At 36.4% G+C, this 19,016-nt stretch overlaps 2 protein-coding genes across 8 annotated transcripts in view; one reads left to right on the plus strand and one right to left on the minus strand.

Moving 5' to 3' along the window:
- Positions 1–4,618, plus strand: part of LOC105468113 (NGG1 interacting factor 3 like 1) — a 96,393-nt gene extending 91,775 nt beyond the window's left edge. Inside the window, exon 10 of the mRNA XM_071073170.1 lies at positions 102–4,618. The gene's annotated coding sequence lies outside the window, so the exon portion shown is untranslated. The remainder of the gene's footprint in view (positions 1–101) is intronic.
- A 454-nt stretch (positions 4,619–5,072) lies between these two features.
- The window catches only part of HYCC2 (hyccin PI4KA lipid kinase complex subunit 2), an 85,231-nt gene continuing 71,287 nt past the window's right edge, over positions 5,073–19,016 (minus strand). For 6 of the 7 annotated variants that reach the window (XM_011718101.2, XM_071073161.1, XM_071073158.1 and 3 more), the window contains 3 exons: positions 15,697–15,856; positions 14,809–14,976; positions 5,073–9,335 (listed from right to left, as the gene is read on the minus strand). In XM_011718101.2, the coding sequence (XP_011716403.2) occupies positions 8,734–9,335; positions 14,809–14,976; positions 15,697–15,856 (930 nt within the window). In that variant the 3' untranslated portion in view covers positions 5,073–8,733. The remainder of the gene's footprint in view (positions 9,336–14,808; positions 14,977–15,696; positions 15,857–19,016) is intronic. The other variant, XM_071073162.1, reaches the window with a different exon arrangement.

Genomic DNA, 19,016 nt, shown 5'->3' on the forward strand with positions numbered 1-19,016 from the left:
AGTGCCACTATTCTATTAATATCACAATTATATTACAATACCTTAAAGGAAAATATTACTTTTCCCGTTGTACTTTTTCTGTATTTTCTTTTGTTTTTGAGATGGAATGGCGCGATCTTGGCTCACTGCAACCTTCACCCCCAGGTTCAAGTGATTCTCCTGCCTCAACTTTCCTAGTAGCTGCGATTACAGGCGCCTACCACCCTGCCTGGCTAATTTTTGTACTTTTAGTAGAGATGGGGTTTCACCATGTTGGCCAGGCTGATTTCGAACTCCTGACCTCAGGTGATCCACCCACCTCGGCCTCCCAAAGTGTTGGGATTACAGGCATGAGCCACCACACCCGGCCCTTTTTCTGTATTTTGTAAATGAACAACCATTACATTTCTAATAAAGGGAAAAAATTGTAACTGTCAGTTTGTGAATCTCATCCTTACTAATGCAGATCCAGAGTCAAAGAGAAAAACACAGTCTTGGTTCTGGATCTGACAATCTTTGGATTAAGGGATAATAAATATCAAAAAGATAATGTACTTTGTTTGCTTGAATCTGAAATAAAATGGAGAATAAAGCTTTCACTCAGCAAGGAATAACAATCATAAAGAAAAAAGGCACAGAAGAGATTTTCCCAGAAAATGCATGTAAAGAAAGGGAAAGGACAAAGGGCCTAGGGCTTAACCCTTGATTAAACCCATGTTCCAAGCAAAGGCTAAAGTATCTTTAGGAAAGACAATGTGGGAAAGGCTAAAAAGTTTAATGATGAGAGAACTAACTGCCAAATAAGGGTGTGAAGAAACAAGCACCTTCATAAATTGTATTGTTAATTGTATCGTAATAATGTTGGTTCCTCTTTACAAGGACCCAGGAAAGAAAATATTTTAACATTAGAAATAGTTGTGCTTCACCTGAGAAACTTGTTGAATCTTAAGGATATCTGAAATTATGTAATTAATCTTACTTCTGTCTTTACATTTGGCTGCTTTAACGTTCAGTGCTAAATCTGTACCCCTACAATTAACTACAGAAATATATGGCACATGTTTTATGCATTAATTTCACACCTGCCTTTGTCTTGTTTCTCATTTTGTGGTGGTATATATAATTTTATATACTGCCTTAATGTTGTAGGGTATGATATAAGGGTTCAGATATACATAATTAAAATGGTACACTTTGAAAAAATATGAAAAGACCCTTTTAAGGTATAACATTTAGGTAACATAAAATCAACTCAGGGAAATCCAGTTAAAAGCCAAATAGAGCTGTATTTTTATACTGTACAAAAAAATTTACACTCTTAATGTAACTAGATACATCTAAGGGTAAATTACACATCTCTCAAACACAGTATTTTAACATCTAAGATATGTTTCTGCATTGTAGACTGATACTGAATTTTATACATCTTTATTTACAATAACTTAAAATATTTTTTCATCTCTGGCAGATATTTACAAGGTCAACAATGACTACATTTCACATTTCAACATCAACAGCATTAATCGGTTCAGTAAGACAGGATAATGGCTTACATGCACCAATAAATATGATCTTAAATTCACGGTTTTTTCTTCAGCTCTGAAAAAATGAAGGTTGTCACTAGTCCTAGGTTGAAAGGACATCACTCAGTACAAGTTGTAATTTCTATATGCCTATCCTATTTAAATTTTCACCAGCACTATTCTCTAAATACTTGGGAAGTTTATACCAAGTTATAGGTTGATGCTGGTAAAAAAAAAAAAAAAAAAAAAAAAAAAAGGCTGATGTGTACATTCCATATCCTTTTATGAAGCAAACATATGAAAGTGAGATATTTCTTATTTACTTGTCCAGTGTGAAAGCGATCAGATTACATAATGCCAAAGTAGTAAAAATCCTTCAGAAATTATAGCTCCGGAGACCCAAATTATCACGAGAAAACCAGTGGGAAAATAATTTTTGCACCCTAAAAACTGTTTCACTTAACCAGTTAAACTGAATGTAAGGCCAGAATAATTTTAGAATAAGAATAAAAAAGATTCAATGTCAAGTAGATGAACTTATTACAAATATTTTTAAACATGGAGCATCTCTCTCTATTCAGTATGGATGATAAAACTTACAAACAAACAAACCCCCTGCCCTACCGCCAAACCCAGACCTGTATCAGTGATTGTTAGAAAGCCAATCCTCTCTTTCCAAGACAGCTAATCAGTATATTCATTACTTTTTAACTACTCCCTGCTATAAAAAACAATACATAAAACCTGTTTGGAATATTAATATGCAAATACATTTCATGATTTCCAAAAAAAAATTATTTAACTTTTGAAATAAATTATTTAGTTCTTATTGGGCTATACATTTTAAAAAATGAGTGTTTTAGCTTTTCTTAATCCAATCCTGTTTTTCTGCAAAGAAAAAAACACTCAGAATGATCATGGACATATTTAACAAACTTTACCAGTTTAACCAATATTATACTTACAATAATTGCCACTGCCCTTTAAAATAGGTACATTTCCATAATGTCCCCCTAAATTTTACTTAAATGACCCACAATATTACACAATATACCAATTTTAGGAGTTTCCCCCTTTTCAATCCTGATGAGTAGGATTCTTAATTTAAGGAGACAAGAAACTGTGCTATGAGGAATAATGTTTCGACTTAGTCTTTAACGAGTATTTTTGCTGGAAGTGTGAAATATTGACATTTTTTGACATAAGAAAACCTAAAATGGAATCTTATAGCTACTGTAAATCTATTTTCCAGGTCAGAGAATATTTTTAAGATACTTTATATGTTAAAGAGGCTTCATTCCTTAACAAGAACTTTAAAAAATTATATTTGGTAGATACATTTTCTTTGGTAAATTTTGTAATCAATGAAGATGTAAAGAACTTCCTTTGATGTAATTAACACTGAGCTGTTTATACTCAAATACAGCAAACCATATTGGTATGAATTCTGTAATTGGGGATGAGTTGTCCAATTAAGTTCATTTCTTTGAAAATAAAAGGATTTCTTTATTAGACCTACTTCCAGATACACATTTTTAAAGAGACTCATTTATACTTTAAGCTACACCTAATTCTATTTTTTATAAAATCAATATTAAACATAATAGCAGACATCTGAATATGCCTTAATTTGTAAACATAATTAACACAATTTCTAAAAATCCAGAAGCAAAACATATACCCTACATTTCTGTACTATGCTGCCAGTTATTTCACATCATTCCCAGCTTTCTGCCAATTTCTATCCTGAATTGTTTACTCTTACATATATTTCTCATAGGACTATGGCTAAGATTACAAAAATACTGAAAAGACTGAAGTTACCAAAATGTTGTACTTGTGTAGTCAAGTTCAGAAGAAATATGCCTACATGGGCAAGGAGGTTGGGTGGTGATGACTCCTCCATGAATATTCTATATATGCTCAGTACCAGTATGATATACCTATTAGGTACACATAATGCAAGTAATACTAAAATTTGTCTTACATTATCAATATGACCACTTTGGCATGGAAAACTGTACCAATGTGATGACTCATAATTTTATTAGCATTGTTAACAGTTTTACACTGCATTCCATCTTCTCATAACCAGGCAAATATTCTAATTTCTAATTAGTTTTCAAACAACTTGTTTCTAAAAACACTTTAAAAAAATTAAAGTATTACAAGTAAGTGTCTCAACCAACTTAGTGGTAAAACGATGACAATAATCATTCAACTTGAAAGATAAAAAGTCTCATGTTCAGACTGTTTAACATAGCTGTACGTAGAAAAATTGCTCTAAAATCTTACAGATTTTCTGATCATTGGCATGACCTGTTAAGCTTTTTAAAGCTGAAAACAAATATGTAACTGAAATACTGATTAAAAAAGAAAAACCCAAAACATACTTTGTAATCCAAGGTCAGAAATGGAGAGATATTCCTTGCCAGTGTTTGTAATAAATAGGGGACTACCCCTAAAGACAGGTACTACATTTTTTATTTACAAATGAACATGCAGAGATTTAAACGAGACAACTGATTGTCAACAACTGAAGTACTAAAAAATTGACTCCATTTCATTAAAATATTCACAAAAGTAGTGCAAACAAAACAATCTGAAGTTATTCTCAGTATTCCAGTGTCTAATAAACAATTTTAATTAATTTAAAGCTACTACGTGGAATTTGAGAATACAGACTGGAAATACTGAGCTTATATAGCTGAGACTACTGCATTTAAGACATTTTATACGGTATATACACACTTTAAATGACATCATGGTCACTGTTCCATTATGGAATCATAAGCTTCACACTATAAAACCTTTTTCAATCATATAAGGAAATATTGCTTGCATTTGCTCTAAGCATAAGTAAGATTCAGTCTCTTTCTACATTAAAAATTAATGGAATCAAATTTATTTAATCTTTACTTTGCAATACTCTATTGTGCAATATAATTAGCTTGCCACACTGGTGACTGAAAGGTGGCTGACTCAAAAATTACTTTAAAATAACTAGAAAACACTGATCAAAGCCGTTTCATTGGGTTTATTTTACATTTAAATAAATCCCCAACAAATGTATTCAACTATAAAATGGCAGCATACAACTGTTATGTGGCAGAAAATATGCATAAATTAGAATAATGTGTTGATCCTTACATCTGTAGATATACTTAACATTTCCAACACTTCCCCATCTAGATTACTGTACATTTGGATTTAACACTTTTCTTAATGTGCTGTATTCACCAACTATTAGACCAGAACTATAAAGAAACTGCAAAAATGGAGTTAACAACCCACTGCCTCCCCAAACCCATGGGAGACTGCGTTTGATTCTGGCTCTGCTTTAGTTATATGACCTTGATCATACCACAACCTCTGAGCTTCCGTTTCTTGAGGATGAATGTTGGGGTGAGGGAGTGGGAGACTAGCTAGATTATCCCTAGGGTTTCTTAGCACAGTTCTGATTCTATCATAAGCAGACAAAGAAAAGTGAATTGGAAAGGAATGGGAATGGTAAGGGGTAAAGGTAAGGGGATCAGGATTTTAAAATAACAATTTTCTCCTTAGCTTCTTAAAATATTTTCACATTTAAAAGTCTTCAAGCCAGGTGTGGTAGTTATGTCTGTAATCCTAGCACTTCTGTGACGCCAGGTGGGTGGATCTCTTAAACCCAGGAGTTCAAGACCAGCCTGGGCAACATGGCAAAACCTCGTCTCTACTAAAAATACAAAAATTAGCCAGGCATGGTGGGGCATGTCTGGAGTTCCAGCTACTCCAGAGGCTGAGGTGGGAGGATCACCTGAGCCCAGGGAGGTCGAGGCTGCAGTGAGCCGTGATAGTGCCACTGCACTCCAGCCTGGAGGACAGTGAGACCCTGTCTCAAAAAATCAAATCTTCTGAGTTAACTATTCACTTTGCATTTTAGTTTGCTTTCCAGTAATTAATGTCAGAGCAGAGCTCCCAAGCCTTCAGCTATTTCTTTGTATTCTTTTATCCAACTTGGCATACATGGCATCAACCTATTTGTTTTATTACAGAAAACAAGTATTTTCTCCCTAAATATCTTTTTCATAGATGGTTAGACTTATAGAAATTAGAAAATATACAACAAAAGCTTGTTAAAAAAGTATAAATATTGCTGGCATATATCTGTAACAGCTGTTGTATATCTGAAACAAACTATTTTAAATTAAATGCCAAAAATAATGCATGTTAAAATGCATAGTTAAAAAGTTAGAAAATTTGACTCTCAGTTTGTTAAACTAACGCCTTCCATTTTAACTAATAATAATTCTTGAAACAAGAAATCTGTTGTAAGACCCTGAATGCAAGGTTTAGACTAAATGAAATGTTTCTTCACTGAGGTCAACTCACATCACCTAAAAGAATAGAAAACAAATGTTACAGGGTCATAAAATGTTAATGTGTGTATGTATACGTACAAGCATATATGTATATATATACAGATAAATAAAATCCTCTAAGATGAACTTTTTTTTTTTTTTTTTTTTTTTGGAGACGGAGTCTTGCACTGTCGCCCAGGCTGAAATGCAGTGTCGCGTTTTCAGCTCACTGCAAACTCCACCTCCCGGGTTCAAGCGATTCTCCTGCCTCAGCCTCCCGAGTAGCTGGGATTATAGGCGCCTGCCACCATGCCCCACTCATTTTTTGTATTTTTAGTAGAGACAGGGTTTCGCCAGGCTGGTCTCGAACTCTTGACCTTGTGATTCGCCCACCTCAGCCTCCCAGAGTGCTGGGATTACAGGTGTGAGCCACCGTGCCCAGCCATGATGAACATTTTTTAAAACCAATTCTTCAGGTATAACATAAGATTTCTAGCCAAAGGAAAATTTTGTTGTATTTATTGTAACTTTTGCTGTAATTTGGTATTGTGTGGTATTTCTTTTGTGCTTTAAGTAAAATCATGCTAGATTTAGATGCCAATAAATGCATAATTTGAATTAAAAACAGTCTTTGTACCTCTCAAATAAAACCATAATTTATGCCATAAAGTGACTGACCTCCAGCCATAGCCAAGATCTCACTTTCTAGGTGAGTATAATGCTCCTTTCCTTACATACCTGAAACTGCCTTTTTTAGTATGTTATAGACCTTTACAGCTCATTTATTTTGGCTATTTTTAACCTCCTTTCATTTATTTGACATCCCTTAAATTAAAAGAAAGGATATTTAAAATACAACTTTGTGATATATACATATACACACCATATATATATATATATACACACACACACAGACACACATAAATCAATAAATTGTCTATTTATCAACTTTTAGCTTTACCCCGGACTTTGGCAATGTTGTAGATAATAGTTCAGGTTCTAGTTTTCCATTTTCACATGAGCTGGAAAATGTTACAGACTACCAAATTCAAACAAGCATCTCATATATAAAGAGTCTAACAGAAAGTCTCTTAGGGAGAAAAGAAAGTTCTTACAATAAAAACGGGAGCATTGCTAGGTGTGAAAAAAAAAAAAATTTTTTTCTGTTATATATCAAAATCTATTGTAATTTTAATGGTAGGGATAAAATTTTAACTTTTGTTAATTAGGAGAATACTTGCTTTCTATAAATTCAGTATTTTTTTTTAAACAATAATCAAGTAAAAACATCTAAATGTACAAAGCACTAATAGCTCTGATGTATTCTGTGGAAGGATAACTTATAACAGTTTAAGTCACAATACACTGATTTTTTAAAACCCAGTATATTCCCTTCTTTTTCAAACATCAGAGCCTGAGACCCAGAAGAGGTTATGATAAAATCTTATCCAACCAGATCAGAACTAAGAAAATTTTTTTTACCAATAATGTTTTTGTAACCTCTTAGCAGTTACCAAATGCTACTTACATACATTCAACATCTAGCTTACTGGCATGATTTCAAAGTTTTATAAAAATGAGAAACTGCAGATATATGATTAGAAGGTACACAAATTGCATTACATTAAACACAAAGGCAGTGTGGTCCTTATAGGAGAAATCAAGGTCAGTACCCCCTGGTAGAAATGTTCTATAAAAATGTGTCACATTGAAGTATCAGTGTTTTCAGCCAATTGTCTGTCCCTGATATATTTCCTTGGAGTATGTAATGTATCAGGACTTTAGGTTTCTTAATCCAAAATACCTGACTGAATTTAGGTACATCTAGAAAGCAGCTGAAAGGGTTTCTCTTATAGTCTGACATAACAGAAAGTAGATTGAGAAATCCCTCTCTTTACCTGAAGATGTACTGTTATACTTCAGCCATCAGCTCACAAAGGAAAAGAAAAAAAAGAAGAATCAAAATCTCCTCTCACACACACAATCTCCACACAAGCTAAACAAAAACCACCCCTCCCCCCACAAAACCCCAGCACCAAAGTGTCAATCATTCCTGGGAAATAGAACATGCCCCTCAGAATCTGATTTGTTAGTTGGCCAAACTTGAAGGACAGAAATGACCTTATATGTCCTTGTGGGGAAGAGGGAAGACATGTTAATAATGACTATAGAGCCATTGAGAAAGTGCATTATCAATTACACAATCAACTTAGAGCCCTGTCCTCCAATGGAGGTGGTCACAACTTGATTTAAATGCCTCCATAATTGAACATTTATGTCTTCGGGATAAACGAGATGGGGGGTGGAGAAAGAGCTACCCTCATTTTAATGAAAAAGTGCAGCAGTCTACCACCTTTCCCCAGGCTTCTCCAGAAAATGATTGCACAGACTCAGAGAAGTCCAAAGTCATTGCAGAATCTCTGAGGCACTCCTGGTTAAGAGAAAAAAATATGATCCAGTAATCTTCATAGTTCTCTAGATTATGAGAACAAACCCGTTTTGTTTTGTTTTTAAACAAAAGCCAAAGAATCGTTTCATAGGGATCATATACACCATTTCCTCTAACGTATCCTCAGTCTCACAGTGTTGAAATGGGACCGATCAGCCTACGATGGATTGCACATCACCCAAGGAGAAAGGAAGGCATGGAAAAGGCAAACATTTTATACTGCTTCACAAACACATTTACAAGGAATACGTGAAGATGTAGGAAAGAGGGATAAAGAAAACCTTATTGCTGTTTTGATACAAAATACAGTATGAAGATACCTAAACTAAATGAAATCTGATGACAGTGACCAATATTTTCACAATGTGGGATGAAGTGTCTTCTTGCACAATGAAATGTTCAGTTTAAAAGGTAAGCAGAAAGATGAGGGAGGATGTCAAAACTACACCTGGGATATTAGCTGCATATTGAAACTTGGGGATCGAGACTGCTTGGTTAAGGGGGCTCCTGGGCTGAGAAGCTCTTTACCTTCGCCAGCTTGACCTAGCCGGTCTTCCTGCAGACTGACAGTTGAGTATCGATTAGCATTGTTAGCTGCTAAATTAGTACCTCCCTCAGTGCCAACCCCAATGCTGGTACTTGCTTGACTGCCATTTACATAGTCAAATGATTTACTTGAGGAAGCACTGGCTGTCCGGATTAGACTTAAGCTATTGGTTTTTGGCACCACCTGGCCAGCAGGCAGGCTCAGGTGTTTCTTCATTGGTGTCAGCTCAACTGAATCTACACTAAGATCAGTTGGTTGCTGTACATACTGCTTGCGAACTACTGAATCTCGAGGGCTCTCACTGGATTTGATGGCAGAGGCTGTTTCTTTATCCTTGGCTGAACGCCCAGTTGCTACTTTCCTTAAGCTTCCCCTCTGAGAAGAGGAGGATGGTTTGGTCCCAATTGGCTGACTGCTGAGGGAAGCCCCTGATGAAAATCCTTCATCTGCATCATTCAGGTTTACAGACTCCTCTCCTCCATTTACACCCTCAGCACCTAAGAAAACAAATCAGACAGACTCAGCAATAGCTAAATTAAGTAAGAAGCAGCTGTGAATAACAATACTGACCTTATCTCTTGGGTAATGCTTGCTATAGGTTGTCAATAGCCCTACTATCAACACTTCCCCTAAATAATTTAGGGGAAATCTTAATCTACACAGAGTTCTACTATGCTCAAACATGTTAATTTAGCTTTATTTAGTCCAGTTTTTGTAAAACTATCCACAAACATATCTAGTATATTGTCAATATTTAGGCATGTAAAACAACTAGGTAAAATACAACAGTTAACATAAATTTTTATAATGCACTCTATCATTCTTCTGAAATGACTATATCTACCTACTGGAAAAAAAAAAAACAAAAAACTTTGCCCCTCATACCTTCTTTAACCCACCATAAGATGTGCAAGAGACCCTCTTCTAATTCCGGTTACCCAGAATTATACCAAAAACTCATTTATGCTTACAGGCCAAACTCTTTTTAACTATAATAAAATTTATATTTACTCAGTGGTTGGTTAACTGCTTCTATATGGCTTTAGAACCTTTAACACGGAACTAGCAATTTTTTAAAATAACTCAAAACTATATTGCTTCTGTAACTTCACAGTCATATTTTGTCTTATGGCCTTTTCTACTCACTGGTTTCCATATTTTGATCAATTAATGTGAAGAAAATATTATCAGAGAGCAGTGGTAGGGAACCAGCAGGGGTATTTAAGAAGGATTTATATTTTCTATATGGTATGTTTTGATAATATTTTATGTAATTATTTCTGTAATATTTTAGATTCTTAGTATTGAGATGTCATAATCACAAAATACTATAGTGTCCCATCACATTTCATTTCATGCAGAAACTGCAGTTAACAAAATAATTTTTTTTTTTTTTTTTTTTTTTTGAGACAGAGTCTCACTCCGTCACCCAGACTGGAGTACAGTGGCACGATCTTCAGCTCACTGCAACCTCTGCCTCCCTGGTTCAAGTAATTCTCCTGCCTTACCCTCCCGAGTAGCTGGGATTACAGGCGTGCACCACCATGCCCAGCTAATTTTTATATTTTTAGTAGAGATGGGGTTTCACCATGTTGGCCAGGCTGGTCTCCAATTCCTGACCTCAAGTGATCTGCCCACTTCAGCCTCCCAAAGTGCTGGGATTACAGGCGTGAGCCATCTCTCCCGGCCAACAACAGAATTCTTATCTTGGGTTTTTGTGGGAGGAAGAGAAGAATATATAACATATTGAGCTTGCAGTTTACAGAAAGCCACTTCTCTTACTGAGAGTATGATCAACATTCTCTTAGAAAGTAATACATTTGCTTCTTTCAAGAACTCATATTGGCTTGCTACCTCATTAAATACATTTTCCAGACTGCCATAAGTTTAATCTGAATCTACAAAACAGATATCAACATTACAGGTAAGGTAAAAATGTTAGGAAAGAATCTAAACAAATATTAGAGATATAAGTTACCTAAGCAAAATATATACAAAATATTTAAACACAATCTTTTATTTAACATAGTACCTGGAAAAATATTTACTTAGCTACATTTACTCATATGGATTATTTTCTTCCTTCTAAAGAATGAAATAAGCTATCCTTAAAGCAAAAGGCACCTTATTATATCCAGCAGTTTAATAATCTTTAATCATCATGCAAAGCCATATGAAAATGCATTTACTAAGAACAGCAGCAGCTGACACCACTTCTCTCAACCTCTTCAAAAGAACTGTATATAATGTACTTTTATAATATGCCTCAAAATAAAAACTTTATATTCATATGATACATTTTAGTAATTTACTTAGAATTAGTATAAAGAACTCCAAAATGCCCAAGAAAGGATAGTTATTGGGTCAGAATTGATATTAGTGATATAAAACTGGGAGTGAACAGAAATGTATCATTAGGTATATTTATTAGGAAAGGAGACTGAGAGACTTAGTGCTAGCTTCTGAATCTTGCTACATGCAGATCTGATGTCCAAGCAATATGGCCATAAAAAAGATGGTAACATAAAAGCCATCATGCAAGAGAATCTATTGATATTTTATATACTAAGAAATGCTTAGTATATATAATGGAATACTGATTATAATTTAATCACAGGTATTGTCTTCAGTTTAGTAATAATTTTTAAAAACATTTGTTTATTTATTTTTATTATATATTTTTTGAGACAAGGTCTCACTCTGTTGCACAGGCTGGAGTGCAGTGGCACAATCACAGCCCACTGTAGCCTCAACCTCCCAGGCTCAAGTGATCCTCCCACCTCAGCCTCTCAAGTAGCTGGGACTACAGGCATGTGCCACCATGCTTGGCTAATTTTTGTATATTTTGTAGAGACGGGGTTTTGCCATGTTGCCCAGGCTGGTCTCAAACTCCTGGGCTCAAGCAATCCACCTGCCTGGGCCTCCCAAAGTGCTGGGATTATAGGCATGAGCCATCGTGCCTGGCCAGTTTAGTAATAATCTTAACTCCAGCTTTAAAAGTCACAAATAGAATGTACTCGACATCAGGAGAAAAGTAGGTAATGGGCTTATATTGTCTCTTCAATTTCAACATGTAATAAACCCAATTTTAATTGTAAAATTATTTAAAACCATCATAGCAGAAAACTAGTCAATAATCTATGTCAATCCAAAAGCTTCAGCAGAGTTCAGAATTACCAAAACTTTTCATAGGTTTTAGTAATTTCCTTTCTTCTGTTTGGTGGGGTATGGTGGCTCATGCCTGTAATCCCAACATTTTGGGAAGCCAAAACAGATCCTTTGAGTTGAGGAGTTTGAGACCAGCCTGGGCAAATAGCAAGATCCTATCTCCAGAAAGTTAAAAAATTAGCCAGATGTGATGGCACCCACCTATAGTCCCAGCTACTGAGGAGGCAGAGGTGGGAGGATCACTTAAGTCCAGGAACTCGAGGTGGTAGTGAGCTACGAATCTTAAGGAGGCTGGGTGCAGTGCGTCACACCTGGGAGGCCAAGACGGGAGGAGTGCTTGAGCCTGGGAGTTCAAGACTAGCCCGGACAACATAGCAAGACCCCATCTCTACAAACAATTTAAAAATTAACTGGGCATGGTGACATGCCTGTTGTCCTAGCTACTGAGAAGGGTGATGCCAGAGGTTTGCTGGAGCCCAGGAGTTTGAGGTTACAGTGAGCTATGACTGTGCGACTACACTCCAGCCTGGGCAACAGAGTGAGACCATCTGGGGGTCGAGAAAAAACCCTCAAGAAAGAAAAAGGCAACAGTGTCTCAAAACATTTTTCCTTTGTAATTTGCTCCAAAGGTGATAACAATACATTCCTGGTCCGAAGAGGAGACATCTGAAATAGATTTTTTTTCTTTTTTTTTTTTTTTTTATTCCTTTTTGTATTTACACTGAACCCCAAGAAGCTATGAAATGGATTTTTAATGAACATTTCTATTCATGGCTGACTTTACCTATACATTTGGCTTCTGTTAACATTGATTTAAAACTACAAATAGGCCGGGGTGGTGGCTCATGCCTGTAATCCCAGCACCCTGGGAGGCTGAGGTGGGCAGACTGCTTGAGTCCAGGAGTTTGAGACCAGCCTAAGCAACATGGCAAAACCATATCTCTACTAAAAATACAAAAAACTAGCCGGCTGTGGTGGCGTGCCTGTAGTACTAGCTATTCCAGAGGCTGAGGGAAGATCACTTGAGCCCAGGAAGTTGAGGCTACAGTGAGCTTTGATTGTGCCACTGTACTCCTGCCTGGGTGATGTGAGTGAGATCCTGCCTCAAAAAAATAAATAAATAAGACTACAATCTGGATTAAAAGGTAAAATAAGGAAACATTCCTCTTTCCTTGTGGCTACACCTTCTTCCTCCCTCCCCCAAACTGAAATTTTACCAGTGATAGATATTAAAATAGGATATTTTAATATTTTATAGGATATTAAAAAGGAACTACTATTTTGGTTCATTTGTTTCAAAGTGTATGACTTGATGTATTTGAAGGAATGCTTCAACCTAATCCTACACTTTCTGGAATTTGAGCAACTGTTGATTAACATGGTACTATATTTAGCATAAATACTTCCAATATTCTAGCAATAGTAGTAGATAAATATCAAGTGGCTCAGTCATTCAAAAATGTTCAGTTTAGGCCAACTCTGGGTTCCACATCTATTCATCTTCTTATTGTTACATGTTTATACAAGATAAAACTTACTCCTAGGGATAACGTAATAAGATACAGGGAATAAAGGGAAGGCTGCATCTTTCAGAGCCATTTAAAGGATCTCTCAAACAGCACCAACTTTTTTGGGTCCCTAGGTCATGCACATGCAACACTGTTAAATGAAATAAGGTCAATCTGGGTAAATGGGCAAGGGAACAGAGGGTAGATTTAGATTCTTACTGAGCATGCTCAAATTTCTAATGCACCAAAGAGCAAGAGAGTTCCCTATGGTGGAAATTAACTGCTTTATGTATGTTTGGTCTTTAAGTAAAAATATATAACCTCATTTAAAGCTACTTGTTTGATTTAATAAGTATAAAGGATCCACAGTAGCAATACATTAAATAACTTTTTAAAAACTGGCTACAGTTCCCTCCTTTACAAAGCTAATTCCTATGGCATTACATGCAAAACAGCAAGTAAATACTTTCCCAACAAAGAGAAGCATTCTTTTGCAGATGGGGGTTCAAGGGAAGGGTATTAAAAAACCCCTCCATGTTGTGATACTTACATTATAGAAATAAGGCTCTACTAGGATATCTGACCTCTAAATATAATAATACATTTTAATTCCATTGAATTTAATACCACCATTATTTACAGTAAATTGTAAAATGTACTGTGCATCAGGATAGCACATTTATAGAAGGTGTCAGTAGTTTACTAGTTAGACCTAAGCAACTTAATCTACAGATGATAAAGCCAATGAACATCAGCGTACTTGGTCAAAGAGCTAAGAAATTCTTCATTGAACACCACAGAATTACACATAAACCAGCTGGCTCCACTTCAATATCTTAAAGATAATATGCTAATGTTTTAAAACTCTCTTCAAAAATTTTAAAGAATAAATTATTGTATAATTAAAATCATTCATGTTGATGAATAAGGCTCATGTCCACTGGGTACATTTTTCTTTCCTAATGTTAGAATAAACATGCTCAGTAATAAAAAAAATTCCAAGCATTTGCAGACCTTTTGGAGACAGGACCCTGCCTTGTTAGTAGCCATGCCAAGCTGTTCCTTGATTACACAGGATGCAGACTTCAGACCAGCACAAATGGTAACTAAAGATTGCACCTGACCCGGTGCTATGCATATGAGGAGGGAGGGTGCTTTGCAAGGAGAAGCTAATACACCCTGGGGTACTGGAAACACACATTAGAATGGAAAGATGCTCTGCTTGGGGATAGAGAGCCAGGATCCTTCTCCAGCAACTGCCTCACTGACTTCTGCCTCCTCATCTCTGTCCTACCCTCTGTTGTGGCTGTTGCTGAGTTGGGCTCGGGTGAGCCATGCTCAGGGGTCCTGCGCACCAGCACCTCCCCCTCTTGCACACGTTTGATCCCTAGGTCAGTGGAGCCGTGTTGGATCGGGGAGCCAGGAATACTCGAGTCAGCCTCGTTTGAGAAGTCAAAGCCATCTGGGATTCAACATATAAAATTTTAGTGCTTTTATGCTGCTCTATTATTTTCTGAGCATTTTGACCCAGGCAGATAAGAAAATGTATATATGGATATGATATAAACACAAACACTATTTATATAGTTACATGTGTGTGCACAGCATGCACACACATAAGGCAGCAGATGAACAATGTGAGGTTTGCAAATGAATTAAGACAGAAAAATCAGGATCATTAAAATGGCAATATCTCTTAGGCAAGACAGCTTGACTATTCAAGTACCATGTGTATGAAATACTGCTGGATTCAGCACTTACAAAAAAAGGAAAGGCAAAGATAAAAATCAAAAATCAAGAATAAATCATTTTATGAATAGCTTGCATTATACTGTTAGTTTGGCCAGTTATATAGTTTTTCCCACAGTGCTCATACGTGCACCTTTTTTTTTCCAGTATGGTAACAAGGTTAAAGCAACTTCTTTCCTATTTTTCTTATTTAGTTCAAAAAAAGACAAAAATTAACCTCATCTTATTTTGTTTTAATCTTCATACAGCAATCTAAACATCTATTTTATAAATACATATTAAAATAACTTTAGACATTTAGTCACATTTCTAGTGATAAACAAAAAAATTTACTTTACACAGGGTCTTTTAATATCATGTGCTAAGACAGTCTGTAAAAACAGTGATAAATTTACTTGACTCCATGTGTGGACTATGGGGATTTTGTACTCACCTTCTCTTCTCCATCTATGACGACGGATTGAAGCTGTTGTAATTGCAGTCCGAGAAATCCTCGGCACTGTTGGAGTGACTTCAACTTTAAGGACTTTCTGGCCTTCTTGTGTAGAATCAGGAGCATCAAATGGTAATGAGTTTTTCATGGCATTGGCAACCTAAAATGATAATATAAGTCTATACAAGTTTACAATCAATATGCAGTTTTTGTTTATACTACATGTGTCCATAACTTTTGAATATGTATTTAAAATTTGTATTATAATGTTTAATAAATGTATCTTTCTTGTTCTGTATTCTTTTAAGCAGGCTTTTCAAATGAGAATTTCTAAAATATGAGTCACATACCCCAATGATGCCTTAAAATTGTTGACTTTCAAAGAGAAAAAGCATGCCAAAGAATTAACATATAAACTCTGATTATGAGACAATTTAGAATTGTCTGATTCTTCAGATAAATAACATGCAAAATTTAATCTCTAATAAAACATTAGGATGTTCTCTGCTCTTCTGTTTACATGAGGAGAAATGTTCCTTAAATACTTCTGACATTTTGTCCTACCATTTTCTGCTCCCTGAAGAGGAAAGTGACATACCTGGTAATTGCCATTTGACTGATCCATGTTTCCTAACTGGGCTGTACTAATCTAGCAAAAATCTTGAGCTAAAGGATTGTCTTGCTCCTTCCCTCTCCACTTGGACAAGCCCACATGGAATTAAGCAGCCTGGATGGGTGTGCCTGATCTGCTCACTCAAACATTCTTGCCAGTGGGCTGTTCCAAGGTCTAGATGTGGAGGAAAGTCTTTCAATTTAGCTTTTAACAGTAATGAAAATACTTGTTCCCCATATACCAACTATTTTTCTGTTTATCATATGGCTCTAGATTTGAACAGGGAAAGAGGGTATTATTATTATGTACCTCAGAGACCACGGACAATAAAGGAATACTGTAACTAGAGTTACTAATCTCTTTACCTGTATTGCCTTGGAAATGCCACCTCTACTTAATTTACAAGATTGTTGAAAGGATCAACTATTAAAGAGTTTCATAAGTTCAAGGTACTACTCTGATGATGTAATTTTTAAATCTTTTTATCCATTTGTTTTAATATAACTCAGGGTAAGATTAGGAAACAAATGGGAATTCAAATGGAGAATTACTGCAAATGCTACCTTGATAAATTTATATTTGGCTTAAATATTTTAAAAATGATATAAATAAAATGGCTTTTAAAAAGCTGAGCCAGGCATGGTGGCTCATGCCTGTAATCCCACCACTTTGAGAGGCTGAAGCAGGCAGATCACTTGAGTCTGGGAATTTGAGACCAGCCTGGGCAACAAGGTGAGACCTTGTCTCCACAAAAAAATACAAAAATTTGCCAGGTGTGCCGGTATGCACCTGTAGTCCCAGCGACTCAGGAGGCTGAGGCAGGAGTACCACTTGAGCCCAGAAGGTGGAGGTTACAGTGAACTGTCATCACACCACTGCACTCCAGCATAAGTGACAGAGTGAGACCCTGTCTCAAAAAATAATAGTGATTTTTTGAAACAGTGAAATAAAAAGCTGTATTCTTACAATACTGCAAGTAGAAAATAGTATTTTAAGAATACTGTTATCAAAATACTACAAAAAGCTTAGGAAATTGGAAAGGAATAAAAATTCAGTCAAATCACCTAGACAACTATTATAGCATTTTATGTTTCCTCTGTCCTGTCTAGATCTAAAAAATAGTTGTATACTGTTTTTCTACCTCATACAAGCTAGCACTTCCCTTTAATATAAAACCTCATATATATAATCTCATCAAGTAAATATTATATAACTTAAATCATTTTCTGCTGTGGGACATTTAGACTGTTTTTATTCCTTTGCAAGTAGAAATAAAACTGCAATGTGGTGCTTATAATACATTGTCTTTGGTATTTATAATTTTGGTATTAAATTTAAGTTTAGTTTCTTGGAATACATTGCTAGACATGGGATAGAGGGCCAAAGAAATAAACACACATTACCAAACTGCTTCTTCAGGGGATATTCAGAGTTGTTTCACACTACCACTGTAACATAAAGAATGCCTTCCTCACTCCACTACTGGATATTTACATTCGTTGTTTTGTTTTGTTTTTGAAACAAGGTATTGCTCTGTCACCCAGGCTAGAGTGCAGCAGCACGATCTCAGCCCATTGCAACCTCTGCCTCCCAGGTTCAAGCAATTCTCATGCCTCAGCCTCCCAAGCAGCTGGAATTACAGGCATGTGCCACCACACCCAGCTAATGTTGTTTTTGTTTTGTTTTTTTTTTTCAGATGAGGTCTCACTCTGTCGCCCAGGCTGGAGAGCAGTGGCACAATCTTGGCTCACTGCAACCTCCACCTCCCGGGTTTAAGCAATTCTCTGCCTCAGCCTCCCGATTAGCTGGGATTACAGGCGCCCACTACCATGCCCAGCTAATGTTTTTAATTTTTTGTAGAGATGGGGTTTTACCATCTTGGACAGTCTGGTCTTAAACTGCTGACCTCGTGATCCATCCATCTTGGCCTCCCCAAAGTGCTGGGATTACAGGTGTGAGCCACAGGGCCTGGCCTTAAATTTTGTGTTTTTTTGTAGAGACAGGGCTTTGCCACGCTGACCAGGCTGGTCTTGAACTTGTGGCCTCAGATGATCCACCCGCCTCAGCCTCCCAAAGTGCTGTGATTACAGGTGTGAGCCACCGTACCTAGCCTTACATTTGTTTTTCAATTGATCACTTACCATTTGGAGATTTGTTTATTTTGTGGGAGAGTACAAAATCTTTTTACATAGAATGAAATATTAATTTGCTTATTCGTATCATGACTGCTGAAAATGTTTCTCAGTTTGTGCCCTGCATATATTAATTTTGCTTTTAAAAACCTGATGGAGGCCAGGCGTGGTGGTTCACGCCTGTAATCCCAGCATTCTGGGAGGCCAAGGCAGGCAGATCACTTGAGATCAGGATTTCAAGACCAGCCTAGCCAACACAGTGGAAACTCTGTCTCTACTAAAAATACAAAAATTCACTTTGGGAGGCCAAGGTGGGTGGATCACGAGGTCAAGAGATTGAGACCATCCTGGCTAATACAGTGAAACCCTATCTCTACTAAAAATATAAAAAGTTAGCCAGGTGTGGTGGCACGCGCCTGTAGTCCCAGCTACTCGGGAGGCTGAGATAGGAGAATCGCTTGAACCCAGGAGGCAGAGGTTGCAGTGAGCTGAGATCGCGCAAATGCACTCCAGCATAGGTGACAGAGTGAGACTCTGTCTCAAAAAAAAAAAAAAAAAAAAAAAAAAAAATCACC

The sequence above is a fragment of the Macaca nemestrina genome, chromosome 11, assembly GCF_043159975.1.
Source record: "Macaca nemestrina isolate mMacNem1 chromosome 11, mMacNem.hap1, whole genome shotgun sequence".
Taxonomy (NCBI): Eukaryota; Metazoa; Chordata; class Mammalia; order Primates; family Cercopithecidae; genus Macaca; species Macaca nemestrina.